This window comes from Megachile rotundata, chromosome 9, assembly GCF_050947335.1.
Source record: "Megachile rotundata isolate GNS110a chromosome 9, iyMegRotu1, whole genome shotgun sequence".
NCBI classification, from domain to species: Eukaryota; Metazoa; Arthropoda; class Insecta; order Hymenoptera; family Megachilidae; genus Megachile; species Megachile rotundata.
Window position 1 is genome coordinate 13,697,784 of NC_134991.1, and position 18,840 is coordinate 13,716,623.

General features: G+C 34.8%; 2 protein-coding genes across 5 annotated transcripts; one reads left to right on the forward strand and one right to left on the reverse strand.

The window, feature by feature from the left end:
* Positions 1-13: 13 nt before the first annotated feature.
* wda (will decrease acetylation) lies at positions 14-3,042 on the forward strand. Of its 3 annotated transcripts, XM_012286499.2 has the most exons (11): positions 14-434; positions 537-694; positions 797-903; positions 1,006-1,136; positions 1,225-1,457; positions 1,563-1,745; positions 1,820-1,972; positions 2,044-2,191; positions 2,335-2,503; positions 2,613-2,796; positions 2,873-3,042. In XM_012286499.2, exons 1-11 carry the CDS (start codon positions 366-368, stop codon positions 3,003-3,005), a joined length of 1,668 nt encoding a protein of 555 aa, XP_012141889.1. In that variant the 5' UTR covers positions 14-365; the 3' UTR covers positions 3,006-3,042. The 3 variants fall into 3 exon arrangements, with proteins under 3 accessions (XP_012141889.1, XP_076391511.1, XP_012141888.1); XM_076535396.1 differs by having other exon boundaries at positions 14-438; positions 797-1,136; XM_012286498.2 differs by having other exon boundaries at positions 797-1,136.
* LOC100879678 (uncharacterized) lies at positions 3,033-15,324 on the reverse strand. Of its 2 annotated transcripts, XM_003703812.3 has the most exons (13): positions 15,155-15,324; positions 9,758-10,319; positions 8,423-8,615; positions 7,094-7,431; positions 4,883-5,076; positions 4,797-4,824; positions 4,577-4,717; positions 4,283-4,512; positions 4,041-4,149; positions 3,907-3,972; positions 3,691-3,797; positions 3,396-3,623; positions 3,033-3,289 (listed from the first exon to the last, which is right to left on the reverse strand). In XM_003703812.3, exons 2-13 carry the CDS (start codon positions 10,247-10,249, stop codon positions 3,172-3,174), a joined length of 2,244 nt encoding a protein of 747 aa, XP_003703860.2. In that variant the 5' UTR covers positions 10,250-10,319; positions 15,155-15,324; the 3' UTR covers positions 3,033-3,171. The 2 variants fall into 2 exon arrangements, with proteins under 2 accessions (XP_003703860.2, XP_076391504.1); XM_076535389.1 differs by lacking the exon at positions 15,155-15,324 and having other exon boundaries at positions 3,396-3,620.
* Between the last annotated feature and the right edge of the window lie 3,516 nt (positions 15,325-18,840).

An 18,840-nucleotide genomic window follows, 5' to 3' on the forward strand; every position in this document is an offset into this window, starting at 1 on the left:
AGAATGACCGATGAGCGGCAACTATTTGTTTATGTTTTGTATATTGCAAATGAGATTCTACGAAGTATGAAAATTTAAAAGAAAAAAAATTTCGTGACGGAAGCAGTATGTTAAATGCTACTGGTCGAAGTTTCATTCAAATCTTGTAGTAACTCGCCGATGAAAATATACAGCATTTAGCGGTTATTCAAACTCGTTGCTGTTTTTATTAATTGTTGACAAAACATGAATAATGTCTACGTATTATTCACATTTTAAGTAACTGTTGATATTATGTACTTTCAATGATTTCTGTCATTTGACGTCTTTCTTATGGTGGGATCTTTAAAAACGTCCGAATATAACCAAGGTGTAATTTCAAAAAGATGAAACGTTTAAAAAGTGAATTGATTAATGCTACAATTGAATCATATTTAAAACGACGTCATTATCAGGCAGGTTACGTTCTTATTTTCATTCGACAAATTTAAGTTTAAATTAATATATAATTGACAAATATAACATAACCTTTTGTAACTTTTAAACATTCATTATAGACTAGCGAGGTTTTCTGTAGAGGCAATCAATTACATTGCCGTACCAGTGATGAAATGACTTTGAATGCTACTGCTGCTTCTGCCACATCTCAAGATAACTCCATTATTTTCAGTGCCATTAGCATCGATGTTGCTGCTGCAGATCAAGCATATCAACGGTATATCCATTAATTCTTGTTCCATACTTTTACTGTCCGCTGTAGTATATTGTATAGTATCTCTTTTGCTAATTTATTTGTGGTAACTCTTCATTTTTCCAGATTAAAGATGTGGGTAAATATTATACTCGATGATAAATTGAAAATGGAATTAAAAGGGCTTTTATACCCTGTATTTTGTCACTTATATCTAGAGATGCTACATGCTGGTAATAGACAAGCAGCTATTCAATTTTTGAAATCGCATCAAAATGAATTTATTAGTGAAACTGAGAAAGACTTCTTAGAAGAGTTATCCAGTGTATTTTCAGTGCAGGATATCGAGTTGAGACCTTTGGTAAATTCATTCAGAACTAGGAAGTACAAGGTGGACATGTCAGATATTGCTCATTTATGTCTTCAGCAATTCCTTTCAAAACATGGTCATATTATATTAATGCAGGTAACAACAGGGATAGTTATATATATTATGCAAATATATAAATGTTATATGCTTGATGTTCATAACAGATATTTTTTCTATTGTTTAGATTATAAATACACACGTGACAATAATTAAAAAAATGGATGTACTTGAAACAGATACAGAAGGCTGCGAAGATATTAGTTCACGTTGTGAAGCAGGAATCAATGGGTATGTAGAGCAGCCATCCGGCACAGGAGCTGACCGTGAAATGAGAGAATTGCAAGAAGCAATAAGATTAATTCGAAATAATGCACATCAACCGCTACGGATATTTGCAGTGAATAATGCCATTGAAAAGTAATTATGTGAATAGTTTCTTGATATAAAATTTTCATATTTTATTATAGGATAGATTTGATATGATAAAAGAATGAAAATAACATAAATCATGTTTCCTTGCAGTGCAAGTAGTGGTATAATCCCACCTAGTATGGATAAATTAGCTGTAGGATTTAGTACTACGGAAATTAGGCTATGGGGTATAAATGAAACAGTATTAATTAAGCCAAAGTATGAGGAACCCTCCTTCTCGTTTACTTCTGATAGTCCGTTTTTAGATAAATTTTATGAAACAACTGACAGAATGTAAGTTTTTATAATCATTTAAGTAACTTCCAATGATAAATAAAAAATTGTATATTTATATGATTTGTTTCAAGGACTGAAGGAGGAGCAGTGATACTTAGAGGACATACCGATATTGTACACGATTTAAGGTTTATTCCAGAATCAGAAATTTTACTTTCCGTATCGAGTGATAAGGATATGAGGGCATGGAGACTTAACGATTACACGTGTGCCGCAATTTATAGGTACATATCCCCATAAATTTTATTTCAGTATAAAATGTAAAGTTAATAACAAATCAAAAATTCTGTTACAGCGGACACAATTATCCTATATGGTGCATGGACCTTAGTGTATTTAATCTCTATGTAGCAACAGGTTCCCATGATAGAACAGCCAAATTATGGTCCTTAGATAGGGTATTTCCATTGCGTATATTTGCTGGTCACTTTCTAGATATAAATGTATGTATTTTAACTTTGGAATATATAAATACTTGAAAAAAATATTTTATATACTTATATAGGATATTTTTTTCAAGATTTAATTATGTTATTATCTAATGATTTTTTAATTTCATGTAGTTTCATTACGTATTTTCTCATAGTGTGTAAAATTTCATCCAAACGCTCGATATTTAGCCACTGGATCGGCCGATAAGACTGTCAGGTTATGGGATAAAGATGATGGAAATTTGTTGAGGGTATACATTGGACCACAGTCGACAATTTACAGTCTAGCTTTTAGTCCTGATGGGAAACATTTGGCAGCTGCTGGTAAAATAATTTGTTTATAGAGTAGAATTTTGTTTGGACAGAATTATATCAGCAGAAAAAGTTTTTGATACCATGTAATGTTGGACCATATAATATTTTATTTTCTCAGGCGATGACAAGTCTATTTTTGTTTGGGATTTGGCAAATAACTCATTGTTGACTGAACTCAAAGGCCATGAGGATACGATTATGAATTTAGATTGGAGTTTTGATGGACAATACATTGCTAGCGGAAGTCTAGATGGCACTATTCGTTTATGGCCTACGCATGACCATATTAAGACTGTTAATAGGTATTTTACATTCCATAAATGTAAAATGCTCGGTTCAAAAATATCTTCTCTATTTAAATATTCTTATTTCTTTCAGTAATTCATCAAATCTAGTACCTGAAACAGAATCACCACAAATATACTCAACATACTGCTCAAGTATTCTTTCATTACGTTACTACAATAAAAATAGCTCGCTCGTGTGTATTGGGACAGTGGATAATTTGTAATATATGAATAAAAAATTAAACTCGATATATTTATAAATCAGATTGTTTATTTTTTCCTTTTTTCAAAATCGTTACACTCGGATTACCTATTTAATACTGTAACGAAGGAACACTAGTTCTCCATTTCTGTTATTGAAATTTTGCACTGTATTACAAAGTTGGGATATCAACATGACGTAACTTGTTTCGCATAAAATCCAAGGAAGAAGATCAGTATGTACCACAATATCGGTCGCCATGTTTCAAAATTTCTGGGTAATTTCAAAGGTTCTCCCGCTCCGATACTAAAAAAAGTTCAATAAATATTAAAGCTTTGCCATGTCATTTTTATAGGGTGTCTATGGAAGTAAGAATGAAAAAACGGAATACTAAGTATATTGGAATAAATACCATAATTTCAGTTGTTTCTCAACAGTTTTAGTCACATTGGATTCTAAGAACGAGTTCTGTTTATTATTCATTCTATCTTCAGCCTCTACATCGTTAGCGATGTTGCAATTCACGGTATCGACTGTATTGCTCTGGTCAGTTCTTAAATTATTATTTTCTTCAACAGAATTTCTCCGTGACTCAGTTTGCTCGAAAATGTCTCGTAATTCAACAACACTGTTCGAACTGCTGCAATACCAAGATATTTATTGATTTTAAGTATACGTTTTCTATCGTTCATTTAAAAAATACGAACTCTGTCCGATTTAATTTTTCACTCTCCCATCTTTGCGTTTCAGAGCACAACGACGGCCTCCTCAAAGTGACTCTTCCGGAAACGGAATTTCGTTGCCGTGGACCTTCCTGAATAAAAAAAAAACATTTATACGATATCTAAAATATTTTTAACGCATAACTGCGATAACAGAATGTTTCCCGTTAAAGAACAAAGTATGGATAACGAAAATATTGCCTTTATCACATCTTGCGAAGATAACGGTCTTGAAATTGTTGCAATGCTTGCTCTTCTTCGGGCTATCTGTAAACAAACGTTTAAGAAGAAGATATGCGCATATGACCAGCTATTTATTTTATTATTTTTCGAACCATTCTGTTGTTCGTGGGTACTCCATTCCTGTATCGTATTTTGGGTAAATCGTCGCCGGTCTCTCCCGAATTTTCTTCTATCACAATGTTGTTTTTTAGTAAGATTCCCCTAGAAAATTGAAATATTATATTCTATTAACATTCTAATAAAATCTTATTCGGTGTCATAACAAATTTTCACTGACAATAAAATGAAAATATATGGCTTTGTTGTATAATACAGATTATGTACAGAACCTTACTTGATCTCCGCAATTTCCGCAGCCAAATTTTCGCACCTGGTGCGCAGTATCTGAAGATACTTATCGGCAATAAAAATTGCTTTAGAGATTCTATGCTCTTGGTACACTGCTCCTAGCGTCTCAGCAGTGCAGGAAACCCCATGTGCGCATCGGGCCACCATGTCTAATCGACGACGAATCTTGTCTACCTTGTCTATCGAATCTCTATCCGTACATAATGGCGATAAACCCTGAAAAAGTAGAAATTGATTATTAACATCATTCTTATAATCTTCGTGGTGCGGATATACGTGCCTGTATATCTTCTTGCATCTTCTGCACTTCGTCCGTGAAATTTCTCTCCGACTGATCTCGTTGCCGAAGAGACAGCGCCATTCTTCTTTGCAAGGTGATTCTGTCTGTACTCAGCCCTATCGAAAACGCGACGTATTTTAGCTGCAAAAGAAATAAAAAGTCAAGCTTCATATTTAATTTCTTTTTGCACAATTTTTAAAAGATAGTGTTTCTGACTTACTTCGAGTTCGTTCTCTGACAAGTTTTCCCTGCAAACAAATTAAGAATATTATTAAGAGTGAAAAAAATAAATAATTTGATATTCACCTGTAAACGTTATCTGCGTCTTTCGCGTTCGATAATCCGGTAATTTGTAACCTATTGTCGTTGAAGCTAGGAAAAGCAGGAAACTGTTCCGTTTCGTCGAACAACTCCTGTCTGATGCACTTGCAGTGTCGTCTCGCACGGTGGTATCTTTCGCTGTCACCTTCCGACAAGGATCTCCTCACCGCGAAGAATTTCTGCGTCGAAAGGATATTTTTGAAGATATGTTTTTTCGCGTTTTAAATAGATATATCATTCGACATTCGGGCTCTATAAATATCTCATTACGCGATCTAAAAGGAAACGAAAGCAAAATTTCGTTGAAGGCTCCCGATGCTTTATGTCCAATTTCCTAACGACATATATACATATTCCGGACGTTTGACTGTTCGCCGAGCTTTCAAAGCAAATATTATTTTTCCTATCGCACGGAATAGATCGCCAGATGTGATCGGCGTAACGCAAGGACTATTTAGAGTTTTTTTAGTTTTGGTGAAACTGTGGGACTCTAGCTATGTAGAATTTTGGAAGTGTGGAACCTTGAGAATTTGAAACCTTGATACCCTGGAATTTCAAAAATATGAAACTCTGAAACCCTGAAACCATGAAACCTTGAAACCCTGAAACCCTGAAACTTTGCAACCTTGGAATTCTAAAACCTTGAAACTCTGAAACTCTGAAACTCTGAAACTCTGAAACTCTGAAACCCTGAAACTTTGAAATCCTGAAACCCTTAAAACCTCAAACTCTGAAACTTTGAAATTCTGAAACCCTGAAACCCTGAAACCCTGAAGCCCTCAAACCCTGAAACCCTTAAACCCTCAAACTCCGAAACTCTGAAACCCTGAAACCCTGAAACCCTGAAACCCTGAAACCCTAAAACCCTGAAACCCTCAAACTCTCAAACCCTCAAACCCTCAAACTCTGAAACTCTGAAACCCTGAAACCCTGAAACTCCTCTAACCTTGAAACCCTTAAAACCTCAAACTCTGAAACTCTGAAACTCTAAAACTCTGAAACCCTAAAGCCCCGAAACTCTGAAACTCTAAAACTCTGAAACCCTAAAACCCTGAACCCTTGAAACCCTAAAACCTCACAACCTCACAATTTCGAAATCTCGTAACTTGTCGAACACCTAACAGTTGAAATATTTTTATAGTAAATATGAACACACTTATCATTTTCCTGGTAAACATGACGTTAGAATTGAAATCAGCAAATATTAACATACAAGCTCGTAGATCAACTATGTAACTGATCAAAGTGCTTGTATTCAATGGTAGTAAGAATTGATATTTCATAACTAATCCATCGTTACCACTTGCACAAATCAAGATTAATCATCGACGGTGCAATTACAGTCACGTTCTAACTCCTTTAGTAAAAGTTCCAGAGAAGATGTTTGTAATTTTCCTTCCTATTAATCAACCTTAATGTATGCAAATACTACACACAAATAAATCAAAATTTCCTCATTCATTAAATATCGTATTTTCAATTCTTATAATCCCAATTTTTTAACGTTTAAATTATTCAATTCTTCAGTTTGCAAGTTCCAAAAAAGTACTGAAGCACTGAGTACTAAGTGAACCACTTAGAAGTTACTCAAATTATTTTCAAGCTTCCAAATCTCGGTGAAAAAAAATACTGAAGCACTGAGTACTAAGTGAACAACTTAGAAGTCACTCAAATAATTTTCAAGCTTCCAAATTTCGATGCAAAAAAATACTAAAGCACTGAGTACTAAGTGAACAACTTAGAAGTCACTCAAATAATTTTCAAGCTTCCAAATTTCGATGCAAAAAAATACTAAAGCACTGAGTACTAAGTGAACAACTTAGAAGTCACTCAAATAATTTTCAAGCTTCCAAATCTCGGTGAAAAAAAATACTGAAGCACTGAGTACTAAGTGAACCACTTAGAAGTCACTCAAATAATTTTCAAGCTTCTAAATCTCGGTGCAAAAAAATACTGAAGCACTGAGTACTAAGTGAACAACTTAGAAGTCACTCAAATAATTTTCAAGCTTCCAAATTTCGGTGCGAAAAAATTCTAAAATCAGTACTAAGTGAATAACTTAGAAGTCACTCAAATAATTTTCAAATTGTCTTCCAAATCTCGATGCAAACTTAAAAGAAGAAGAACGCGGTACCAGTGATGCAATATATCGCGAGTCTATAAAGCAAGAGAAATAATATTTGAAGGATTACCAACTTGTCGCTTCGCTCGTAACTCCTTCGGGTCTCGGTTCTTCTCAGAATTTACAATTTCGTTGTCCAGATCCCCGGAGGATTCGCCAGTGGAAAAACAAGCCGAGGTGTGGGAGCGTATGCTGCTCTTCTTCGATGCCTCGTTCTTGTCAGTTTCGTTTCGCGAGTAAATCTGCGTGCCGCTTCCTCTTTCGATCGAATCGTCCTCGCTATCGGAACCGATCGAGCTATCCTCGTGACTCGACATTTCGGGATCGACTGGTGTATATTTTCCGAGACGACCAGCACTCGATGCGTTCACGTACGAGCGGGGATATTCCGAATCTTTGATCTTGACCAGATCTGCGAACCGATAGATCTCAAACAAATATACGTTTCATTGTGTTTGCCAAAAAGATTTGTCGTTTTTAAAGATATTCTGTCTGATTAAAATTTTATTAGCTGTATGTTCGGTATAAGTGTTACTTGCTCTTCTGGAATTTAGAGGAACATTTCAAAATAATCAATAGTATTTTTTATACTGAGTTACGTAAATCGAAATTGAAGTTTATCGACATTTAGCGCTTCATTGTTTAAACATCGTTCTTGCATTTATGAAAATTATTTAATATATTGTCAAAGTTCATTTTTCAAAATTATATGGTATATTGTATCAATCTGTTTTAGGTTTAAACAACGTTTTTTATGAAAAAGATGTGGTAAGGTTAGATACCACATGTAATAAACGACGAACTTTATTATACTCGACACTTCCTTTTAATAAAATACTATGAAATATAATATTGAACTATATACTACAATCTTTGTATGAAATATACTATAAACTTCTTTTAGCAGTATAAAAAATACCATGAACTAAAATATTAAACTATGAAACAAAAAATAAACTTTCCTTAATAAAATATACCATGAACCAAAGTATTAAATTATGAAACAAATAAAGTTTCCTCCATAAAATATTAAACTATGAAACAAAAAATAAACTTTCCCTAATAAAATATACCATGAACTAAAATATTAAATTATGAAACAAATAAAGTTTCCTCCATAAAATATTAAACTATGAAACAAAAAATAAACATTCCTCAATAAAATACACCATGAACTAAAATATTAAATTATGAAACAAATAAAGTTTCCTCCATAAAATATTAAACTATGAAACAAAAAATAAACTTTCCTTAATAAAATATAAACTGCAAAAACACTTTACATTTATCAAATAAAAATGAAGTGTCGAAAAATTATATCGAAACGACCTGTCATCGACCGACAAAAGCAACATCACTTTTTGGCCAAGTTTTTTTTAGCTTCACAGAATCGACGAATTTACCGGTGTTCGTCGTGTGCGGCCAGACACGATGTGTTTCCGGTGAATTTTTGCGAAACACATTCGTCTTCACGGTCACGTTTGACCCGATGGTCGAAGAGATTCTTTCGTTGTTGACCTGTTTTCCTTGGTTGATCGATTGGACGCTCGTTAAGGGATGACTGGAGGAATCGGTTGAAGCACTGTCAACGGTGTTCTGATGAGAAACAACAATCGTTAAGAGCAGATGAAGTTGACGACTATTTTTAACTACTAAGATGGATGCTAATTTTAGAATGATTGTAATTTAGAGTTTGCTAGAGACGGGTTTAATAGAGCTGTGTGTTAATGGACAGTCATTGTGTGGAGCGATTGTGATTGGGGCTTTTGTGGAGATGGGGGTTTAGTAGTTTGGTGGTGATGAAGAGAGATTTGGGGATTTGAAAATTTTTTAGATGAGGGATGAGGGGTTTGAGAATATACAAATCTAGGAATCAGGTAATTTGAACTGAGGGATGCAGGAATTTGAGAATTTGGGGATTTGAGGAGGTTGGGGATTTAGGGAGTTTGGGACTTGGAAATTTAGGAATTTGAGAATTTGGGAGTTTGGGAGTTTGGGAGTTTGGGAATTTGGGAATTTGGGGATTGGGGGATTTGGAGAATTTTGGAATTTGAGAGCTTGGGAGTTTGAGAATTTTGGAATTTGGAGAATTTTGGAACTTGGGAAATTTGGGAATTTGGGAGATTGGGAATTTGGGAGAGTTGGAATTTGGGAGAGTTGGAATTTGGGAGAGTTGGAATTTGGGAGAGTTGGAATTTGAGAGAGTTGGAATTTGGGAGAGTTGGAAACTTGGGAGTTTGGGAAATTGGAAGATTTGGGAATTTGGGAGCTTGGGAGTTTGACAATTTTGGAATTTAGAGAATTTTGGAACTTGGGAAATTTGGGAATTTGGGAGAGTTGGAATTTGGGAGATTGGGAATTTGGGAGATTGGGAATTTGGGAGAGTTGGAATTTGGGAGAGTTGGAATTTGAGAGAGTTGGAATTTGGGAGAGTTGGAAACTTGGGAGTTTGGGAAATTAGAAGATTTGGGAATTTGGGAGTTTGGGAAATTGGGAGATTTGGGAATTTGGGAGCTTGGGAACTTGGAAATTTGGGAATTTGGGAATTTGGGAATTTGGGAATTTGGGAATTTGGAGAATTCTGGAATTTGGAAATTTGGGGAATCTGACAATTTGAGAATACACAAATCTAGGAACTAGTTAATTTGACCAAATCAAAGCTATGAAGCTCAACAATTAAAAAATCTAAAGATCTGACAATTTGAAAATTTCCAAATCTCCAAATACCATTTTCTTACCTCATGATTTTCATTACTGTCCACCCTACATTTCCCAATCCAGTTTTGCGTAGAATAATCATCAACAATCGCGCCTTCTTTCACCTGCGGTAGCTTAATCGTTGCCACTTCCGAATTCGTCGTGCACTTCTCGCTAAGACAATCAGGCGACGAGTTGCTCAAACCTTTGTCGCTGTCAATTAACGAGCGACAATTATCGACGAAGACTTTTTTATAGGAACTCGTTTGCGAAGAGATTTCATTGTTTTCCTGAGTCCTCTCGATTCGTACAGAAGGACTGCTGGATGTTCGTCGGAACTCGAGCGTTTCTTTCTCTTTCTCTTGATCGATCGGTGCAATCAAGTCAAACGATCGGTAAAACACTGACAGCTTTCGTTTAGGTACTTTCGTTAAATCGTTACCATTCACGGGGTAATTAGTCGCTTTCAGGTAAGCTGATTTCTTGTCGAGACTCGTTTCTAATTGTTTCTTTGCATTTGCGGGTTCATCCATTTGAGTTATTCTTCGGAAATTCCTTTGGTATTTTAGTGGAGTTTTGGGAGGTTCTTTGAGGTGTTTGTACCTGTTTGGATTGGAAGATATGTATAAGTTTATTTATGTAGTGCATAATGTTTCATGATCAAAATATATGTGGGTATTATAATGTACTTTATAATGTATCACATGGAGTATAATATACAGAGTCTCCTACAACGTAGGTCCCTGAAATGGTAGCTGACATGATTCTGAACAAGATTTCCCTTTGCAAAAATGGGGTGCGAAGCTTCGTTTTTGAATTATTAAGGAAAAACGCGGACCAATCAGAGCGCGAGATTACGCGCAGGCGCAAGAGCGATAGCTTCGAGCCTAGCGGCTGAGCGCGCGTAATCCTCGCGCTCTGATTGGTCCGCGTTAGATTACCACGCGCTGGATTATTACGCGTTGGATTACTACGCGTTAGATTACCACGCGTTAGATTCCTACGCGTAGAATTACCACGCGTTACATTACTGCGCGTTGGATTACTACGCGTTGAATATCCACGCGCTGGATTACTACACGTTGGATATCCGCACGCTGGGTTACTACGCGTTGAATTACTACGCGTTGGATTACTATGCGTTGAATTACCACACGTTGCATTGCTACGCGTAGAATTACCACGCGCTGGATTATTACGCGTTGGATTACTACGCGTTAGATTACCACGCGTTAGATTCCTACGCGTAGAATTACCACGCGTTGCATTACTGCGCGTTGGATTACTACGCGTTGAATATCCACGCGCTGGATTACTACACGTTGGATATCCGCACGCTGGGTTACTACGCGTTGGATTACTACGCGTTGGATTACTATGCGTTGGATTACCACACGTTGCATTGCTACGCGTAGAATTACCACGCGCTGGATTATTACGCGTTGGAATACTACGCGTTGATTAACTACGCGTTAGATTCCTACGCGTAGAATTACCACGCGCTGGATTATTACGCGTTGGATTACTACGCGTTGAATATCCACGCGCTGGATTACTACACGTTGGATATCTGCACGCTGGATTACTACGCGTTGAATTACTACGCGTTGGATTACTATGCGTTGGATTACCACACGTTGCATTGCTACGCGTAGAATTATCACGCGCTGGATTATTACGCGTTGGATTACTACGCGTTAGATTACCACGCGTTAGATTCCTACGCGTAGAATTACCACGCGTTGCATTACTGCGCGTTGGATTACTACGCGTTGAATATCCACGCGCTGGATTACTATACGTTGGATATCCGCATGCTGGGTTACTACGCGTTGGATTACTATGCGTTGGATTACCACGCATTGCATTACTCCGCGCAGAATTACCACGCGCTACATTACTACGCGTTGGATAACTACGCGTTATTCGAAGCTGTCAGCTACCCATTTCAGGGATACTAGTTGTGAGACACCTTGTGCAGAGTGTGATTCAATAAAGATCCGAAACTGGATATCTGGATAAACTGGAGCTATTCTAAAGATATAAATCTAAATCTATATCTGAATAATCGATACTAGATGACTATCTAGAATTATAGAGATATTTTTATGAGTTCCATACTGAAAGTAATAAATTCTGAACTCTATTTTTTCAGTAGTTAAGGAAAAATTTGTAACCTTGAAACTAGCAGAATTTCATTAATAGGCAAAAATCAGTAAACTCGAAGATTTCAAGCTTGGCCAAAGAAAAGCTTGTAAGTGTTGGTTCTAGTATCTTGTCCCACATTGTCTCCTCCTACATTGTCCGATAAAAACAATTCACCCCATAAAAACCCAACTATCCACTGTTCACCACTGGACTCCGAACCCTAAATCATCATCTGCGATTCTACAAAAGATAAAAAATTGAGTCTAATCAAATCTAGTTACGATAATCCAGATTTACGAGGAAGTAACACCCACGTAAGTCGTAACGCGTGAACATTTATCTTTGAAAGATTACATAACTCGAATCCTCTTCTAATGAACCAGAACGTTTTAATTAACGAATACAAGATCTTGCCGCACATTTTCCTCGACTAAATAAACAATCTGCATGCACATTACGAGCGCCGTTAATTAGAACCACCAGCAATGTACCCAATCTAGCGCGACGATCATATCATTGAAGCAATAAATTGGCTTGTCCTTGCTGCGAATAGTAAACGTTAACGGCACATTAATACATCCACACATGTCTCGGAACTTCTACGCGTTAATTCATTAAGACTGAAACAACGACTACCAATGGGCCTTAATTACAACGTCAAACACGCACTGGTTCTGTACATTGAGCATAAACAATGTTAATTCGCACGCGAGATTTGTTTGCGGCTTTGCACATTGGCGTAACTGAGTTTTGGGTTGGGACACAAATTTTGGATTCAATTTAAGTATTAATTTAGGTGTCGAAAAGATAAAGATATAGGTTACAATTTTTTTGTATTTGCTTTTGAGGAAACTCAATTTTAATATTAATTTCAGTGACATAGAATTCAGGAGTAGAATTATTTGACAACATTCGTTCTTGAACTTTTTACCTTCTCACAATTGCAAATCTATAAATTATTAAATTTTCAAATTTCTGAATTTGCAAGTTTCAAAAATTAGAAGCTTAAGTAATATAACTTGTGCTACATTAAGATTACAGTCTTTTTGAGAAGAGTAAAATGGCGGCCACTCTATTTACGCCAATGCAATCGAATCGCGGTTTCTCTTAGAATTATTACGAAACAATATTGCATTCGTCGAAATTCAAAAAATAAATTCCACGTAGAAGTATGAATATTACAGAAGGTTTTTACCTTCTGTAAAAATTTTTAAAAGGTAGAATTTATAGAATTTTAAAAATTCTATGTGATGGTAGATCTTATTTCAGAAGACACTGCGTCTACCATTGGCCATGAAGTTAAAATAGAAACGTAATTTAATTTCGTTTAAGGATATTAAATATTTCTACGATTTCTGCGGTTGTAGGATTTACCTGCGTGTTTGGTATTTAACGTATTGACTGTCACGGTGCAAATGGATGTGGTAAGACTTATTAGCACGTTCGATGTCGCAGTGAATACGGAAGATTGCACGCAGAGTAACTCATTCAGAGTTATGATTTTCATTTTGTACTTTATTCTTTATGTATGATATGTAGCTTTGAATTCATTTATTAGAAAACAAATTCAGTTATTTAGAATTAATTATTTAGCAATTAATTCTGTTGTTTTATTTCTTTATTTAATTGTTTGATGTTTGATGTTATTTTGGATTGATAATTAATTATTTATCAATTAATTCTATTGTTTTATTTTATTATTTGATTTTTGATGTTATTTTGGATTGATAATTAATTATTTATCAGTTAATTCTATTATTTTATTTCATTATTTAATTGTTTGATGTTTGATGTTATTTTAGCTTGATAAGTAATTATTTACTTATTAATTCTGTTATTTTATTTCATTATTTAATTGTTTGATGTTTGATGTTATTTTAGTTTGATAATTAATTATTTGTCAGTTAATTCTATTGTTTTATTTCCTTATTTAATTGTTTGACGTTTGATGTTATTTTAGTTTGATAATTAATTATTTATCAATTAATTCTGTTGTTTTATTTCCTTATTTAATTGTTTGATGTTTGATGTTATTTTAGTTTGATAATTAATTATTTATTTATTAATTCTATTGTTTTATTTCCTTATTTAATTGTTTGATGTCTGATGCTATTTTAGCTTGAAATTTTGGACTTGTTATTTTATATGTTAATATAAAATATTTCATATATTAATGATAACCAAATTTTCAAAATATTTTACTATAATTATGTCTATTTTATACTGAATTTATAGAACTGGTCATTGACACCATTTTGTGTTAGTAATTAATTAAATTACATTGCATTTTGATTCATCCATGCAATTTTTATGACATCTTGCACTTAGACATTTGTGTATTTGATTATGATACAGAATTTATGTATTGACCTAGTATTCCCATTGTACAATTCTCTGAATGAAACTCAATCATCACATTTCGACAACTCGGCACAAGGTAACGTTATGTACTTTCACTCCAATCTTTTTCAACTCTCATCCGGATAGTCCAAATGTAACATGATATTTATGCAGAGCATTTTAACTCAAAATGGGAATAATCGATCAATTATTACGTCCTGCAATTTTAAACTGCTCTGAAGTCCATCCCTTAAACTGTCTTTAACCAGTGTTTAAAAAGTATTTTTGCAAAATGAAAACAAGTTATGGTACAAATTGAACTATTAACAGTTACTGGAATTATAATTGAATTGCCGTAAAGTATCTATTTAAACAAATGAAATAAATCATTAATAAGTTCTGCTGCAACCTCTAAATCCACCCCTTGTAATTACAGAACCCACACTGCTAAAACTTGAGTAATACATTTTTACAAAATAAAAACTAGACGCAAAATAAATTAATGACTAATCACTATTGTTGCAATACATTAAACTGAGGTAAAGCAATTCCAGACTTAACAAGGTCTAACGTTTCTAGAACTAAGCTTAGATGTTAACAGAGCTCATGAGATAAATACTGCAATATACCTAATTTTCAAAGAATGAACTATCAAATTAAATCAACTACTATCACAATTGTATTAAACCCACAATTAGATCACCCAAGCACCTGAAGATTATCACTGCAACCACCGGCGTTAAATGCATACTAAATTGAAAACGCAGTGATACAATAAATACTGAAGCACCTTTATCTCAATAAAATATATTTCGACAAAAATTCTTCAATAAAATTTTGCAATATAAAATGTGAAACCTAGAATGAGACCTAACATCAATATCAAAAATTGTAAAAATTAAATATTCCAATTAAAAAGAATATAAAATAAAAATGGAGCACTATCTTACCTAATATAGTCCTTTTCCCTACACCATCCACGCGGTTCATTAAACACATCATTGAAGCTCAACCGATCGATCGCGACTCGCACATTCGTTCATAATCCCGATACAGAACAAAAGCATACAAATAACGAACAGGCAATAAAATCTGAAAGAAGCCACGGAATACGACTGGCACGAACGCCGCGGGCAGACTGAATGCGAACGCGTGTAAAACTGTTCTCTTTCTCGCTCACGTTCTCGTTCTCTCTCTGACTTATTTTTCCCCTCTCTCTTTTCCCTTGCCATTTATTTTCCTTTTCCACCGCTTTCCTCCTGTTCCGCGGTTCGTTTCGACGGATCAAATGTTTTTTGTTAGGAGGAAATGTATTTGACAGGTACACGCGTTATAATGCACGCGTAGGGACTGCAGAATCACAAAATGGTACCCTGTTCGGGAAAGTACCGTGAAGTAGCCGGTTATCGGGAATTTTAATGTTTATTGCCTGACGAGATGCAGAATTGACCTTGTTGCGATCTCGTTTCGTTTCGTACGAATTTACTTTCTGGGAAAAATAGGTGTTGGGTTGTTGTTTAAATAGTTTAGATTTGTGGACTGTGGTAGTGGATGAGTTGGTATGTTTGGAGGGGTATTTTGGGGGTGAAGGAGATGGAAGTTGGGAGAGGAGTTGGGAGATTTGGAATTTGGGAAATGGGGATTTGGGGAATTTTGGAATTTGGGAGATTTGGGGTTTGAAAGATTGGGAATTTGGGAATTTGGGAGATTGGGAATTTGAGAAATGGGGATTTGGAGAATTTTGGAATTTGGGAGATTTGGGGTTTGGGAGATTTGGGATTTGGGAGATTTGGGATTTGAGAGATTGGGAATTTGGGAGATTGGGAATTTGGGAGATTGGGAATTTGGGAGATTGGGAATTTGGGAGATTGGGAATTTGGGAGATTGGGAATTTGGGAGATTGGGAATTTGGGAGATTGAGAATTTGGGAGATTGGAAATTTGGGAGATTGGAAATTTGGGAGCTTGGGAATTTGGGAGATTGGGAATTTGGGAGATTGGGAATTTGGGAGATTGGGAATTTGGGAGATTGGTAATTTGGGAGATTGGGAATTTGGGAGATTGGGAATTTGGGAGAGTTGGAATTTGGGAGAGTTGGAATTTGAGAGAGTTGGAATTTGGGAGATTGGGCATTTGGGAGATTGGAAATTTGGGAGATTGGAAATTTGGGAGATTGAGAATTTGGGAGATTGGGAATTTGAGAGAGTTGGAATTTGGGAGAGTTGGAATTTGAGAGAGTTGGAATTTGGGGGAGTTGGAATTTGAGAGAGTTGGAATTTGGGAGATTGGGAATTTGGGAGAGTTGGAATTTGGGAGATTGGGAATTTGGGAGATTGGGAATTTGAGAGAGTTGGAATTTGGGGGCGCTGGAATTTGAGAGAGTTGGAATTTGGGGGAGTTGGGATTTGGGAGAGTTGGAATTTGAGAGAGTTGGAATTTGGGAGAATTGGGATTTGGGAGAATTGGAATTTGAGAGAGTTGGAATTTGGGAGATTGGAAATTTGGGAGATTGAGAATTTGGGAGATTGGGAATTTGGGAGAGTTGGAATTTGGAAAATTGGGAATTTAAAAATTTGGAAATTGGAGAATTCTGAAATTTATAAGATTTGGTAATTTGGAAAATGTGAAATTGAAAATTTGGAATTTGAGAAATGTGAAATTGAAAATTTGAAGAAAAGTTTCAGGTTACATTGAGAATGAGGCTGCCACAAAATTAATGGAACCTTTCGCTCACGTTGACTAAACCTCATTAAAGCGAAGCCAATAAAGATTGTAAGCCGGCAATATGAGTCGTATGATTTCCAATATGTGTCGAGGGAACTCGGTTATTTTTATTCGGATGCATCTTAAGGGAGATATTTAGGTCAATGTCGAATAAAGATGAACCCTGAAACTCTATTTTTATGGGGAAACTTTCGGATGAATTATCGTAAAATTGCGCGGGTTTAACGAGCACCATTTTCTTTCCTTGCATAAATTAAAACTTCAGAGGGAATAATAAATTATTTTTTAAGAGTAATTCGCTTATATTACTTTCTCAAAATAATTATGTTAAGTTTTATTTAAATTGTAAGTTTTTGTATTAATATTTTAGTTGTCATTAATTTATTTTAATTATATTAACTCTGTCAAGTATTAAACATATTAATTGTATTAATTTTGTCAAGTATTAAATATATTAATTGTATTAATTTTATAAATTATTAAACACATTAATTATATCAACTCTATCAAGTATTAAACATATTAATTAAACATATTAACATTTAATATGATCAACTAAATGATACTCAATTATATTAAATAAAATGTACTTGAGTTATACTTTCGTTTAAGAAGACAAATGATTTACGAACATTCTCCAAATATTTTTATAAACTGACTCGCAATCTGCCATCCTTTGTTTGGAATACAAAAGAGACACGAAACAGGAAGAAAACGTGGAATCTTGAATTTTATCGAATCTACTTTGTTACAAAAATAAATGTTTATCATTCACGGTCATCCGATGACCCGACTTCCATTTTGTTTCTGACTCAGACTCCACCAAATATTTCACGTATTAATTTAACAAAACCTTTTTTCAATCTTCCATATTGTTTTCACACAACCTAATTGCAATTTAATACGTGTCTTCAATTTGTGATTAAAAATATATTACGATTAAAAATACGAAATCTAAGGTTAGAACTAAAGGGCTCTTCAACTGGGAGTTCAAAATGTTTATCCAGTTTAACTAAGGTCAATATTGACCCATTGATAGAATTTATCGATCGAATATTTACGAAGTAATAATATTTAGTCTAATGATTACGTCAACGCCTATTATAAGAACTATGTATTTTCACTAGCATAACATTATATAAGAATTTCATTGGAACTGAGATTAATCGTTGTCTAATCTGACGTTGATTCTGTCTCAATTATCTTAATTAATAGTACATCAGGAGTCAATGGAGAATTAATGTCAATTACCAATCGCTGCTATTCGAATAAAAATCTTAATTGTGCTTAATGTGATTTTAATCAAGATTTTATATAGAAACATTTAGTGAATCATTGACGTATTGACTTTCGTTATATTGCCACTTTTGAGGTGCGAGTTTAGGGGTCTGAAAGTGAAGAATTCTGAACTTTTGTTATATTGCCATTTTTGATTTGCAAGTTTAGGGATTTGAAAGTTAAGAATTTTACAATTTTGTTATATTGTCATTTTTTATTTGCAAGTTTAGGGGTTTGAAATTGAAGAATTCTGGAATTTCGTTATATTGCCACTTTGATTTTTCCAAATCTCGAAAGCCCCAAATTCTCGAATTTCCAAGCTCTCAAATTTCCAACTCTCGAAGTCCCCAATTTCTCCAATTTCCAAGCTCTCAAATTTCCAAATCTTGATGTCCCCAATTTCTCCAATTTCCAAGCTCTCAAATTTCCAAATCTCGAAGTCCCCAAATTCTCAAATTTCCAAGCTCTCAAATTTCCAACTCTCGAAGTCCCCAATTTCTCCAATTTCCAAGCTCTCAAATTTCCAAATCTCGAAGTCCCCAATTTCTCAAATTTCCAACTCTCGAAGTCCCCAAATTCTCAAATTTCCAAATCTCGAAGTCCCCAATTTCTCAAATTTCCAACTCTCGAAATCC

What these genes read in the sequence shown, in the direction of transcription:
- wda (XM_012286498.2), top strand. Translation starts at nt 366, where the DNA reads ATGAAACGTTTAAAAAGTGAATTGATTAATGCTACAATTGAATCATAT. An exon ending in TAAAACGACGTCATTATCAG is followed by an intron (nt 435 to 536) that starts GCAGGTTACGTT and finishes CATTCATTATAG; the next exon opens with ACTAGCGAGGTTTTCTGTAG. An exon ending in GAAACATTTGGCAGCTGCTG is followed by an intron (nt 2,504 to 2,612) that starts GTAAAATAATTT and finishes TTATTTTCTCAG; the next exon opens with GCGATGACAAGTCTATTTTT.
- LOC100879678 (XM_003703812.3), bottom strand. Translation starts at nt 10,249, where the DNA reads ATGGATGAACCCGCAAATGCAAAGAAACAATTAGAAACGAGTCTCGAC. An exon ending in CTTCGCAAGATGTGATAAAG is followed by an intron (nt 3,798 to 3,906) that starts GCAATATTTTCG and finishes TTTTTTATTCAG; the next exon opens with GAAGGTCCACGGCAACGAAA. An exon ending in GAAAAATTAAATCGGACAGA is followed by an intron (nt 3,624 to 3,690) that starts GTTCGTATTTTT and finishes TTGGTATTGCAG; the next exon opens with CAGTTCGAACAGTGTTGTTG.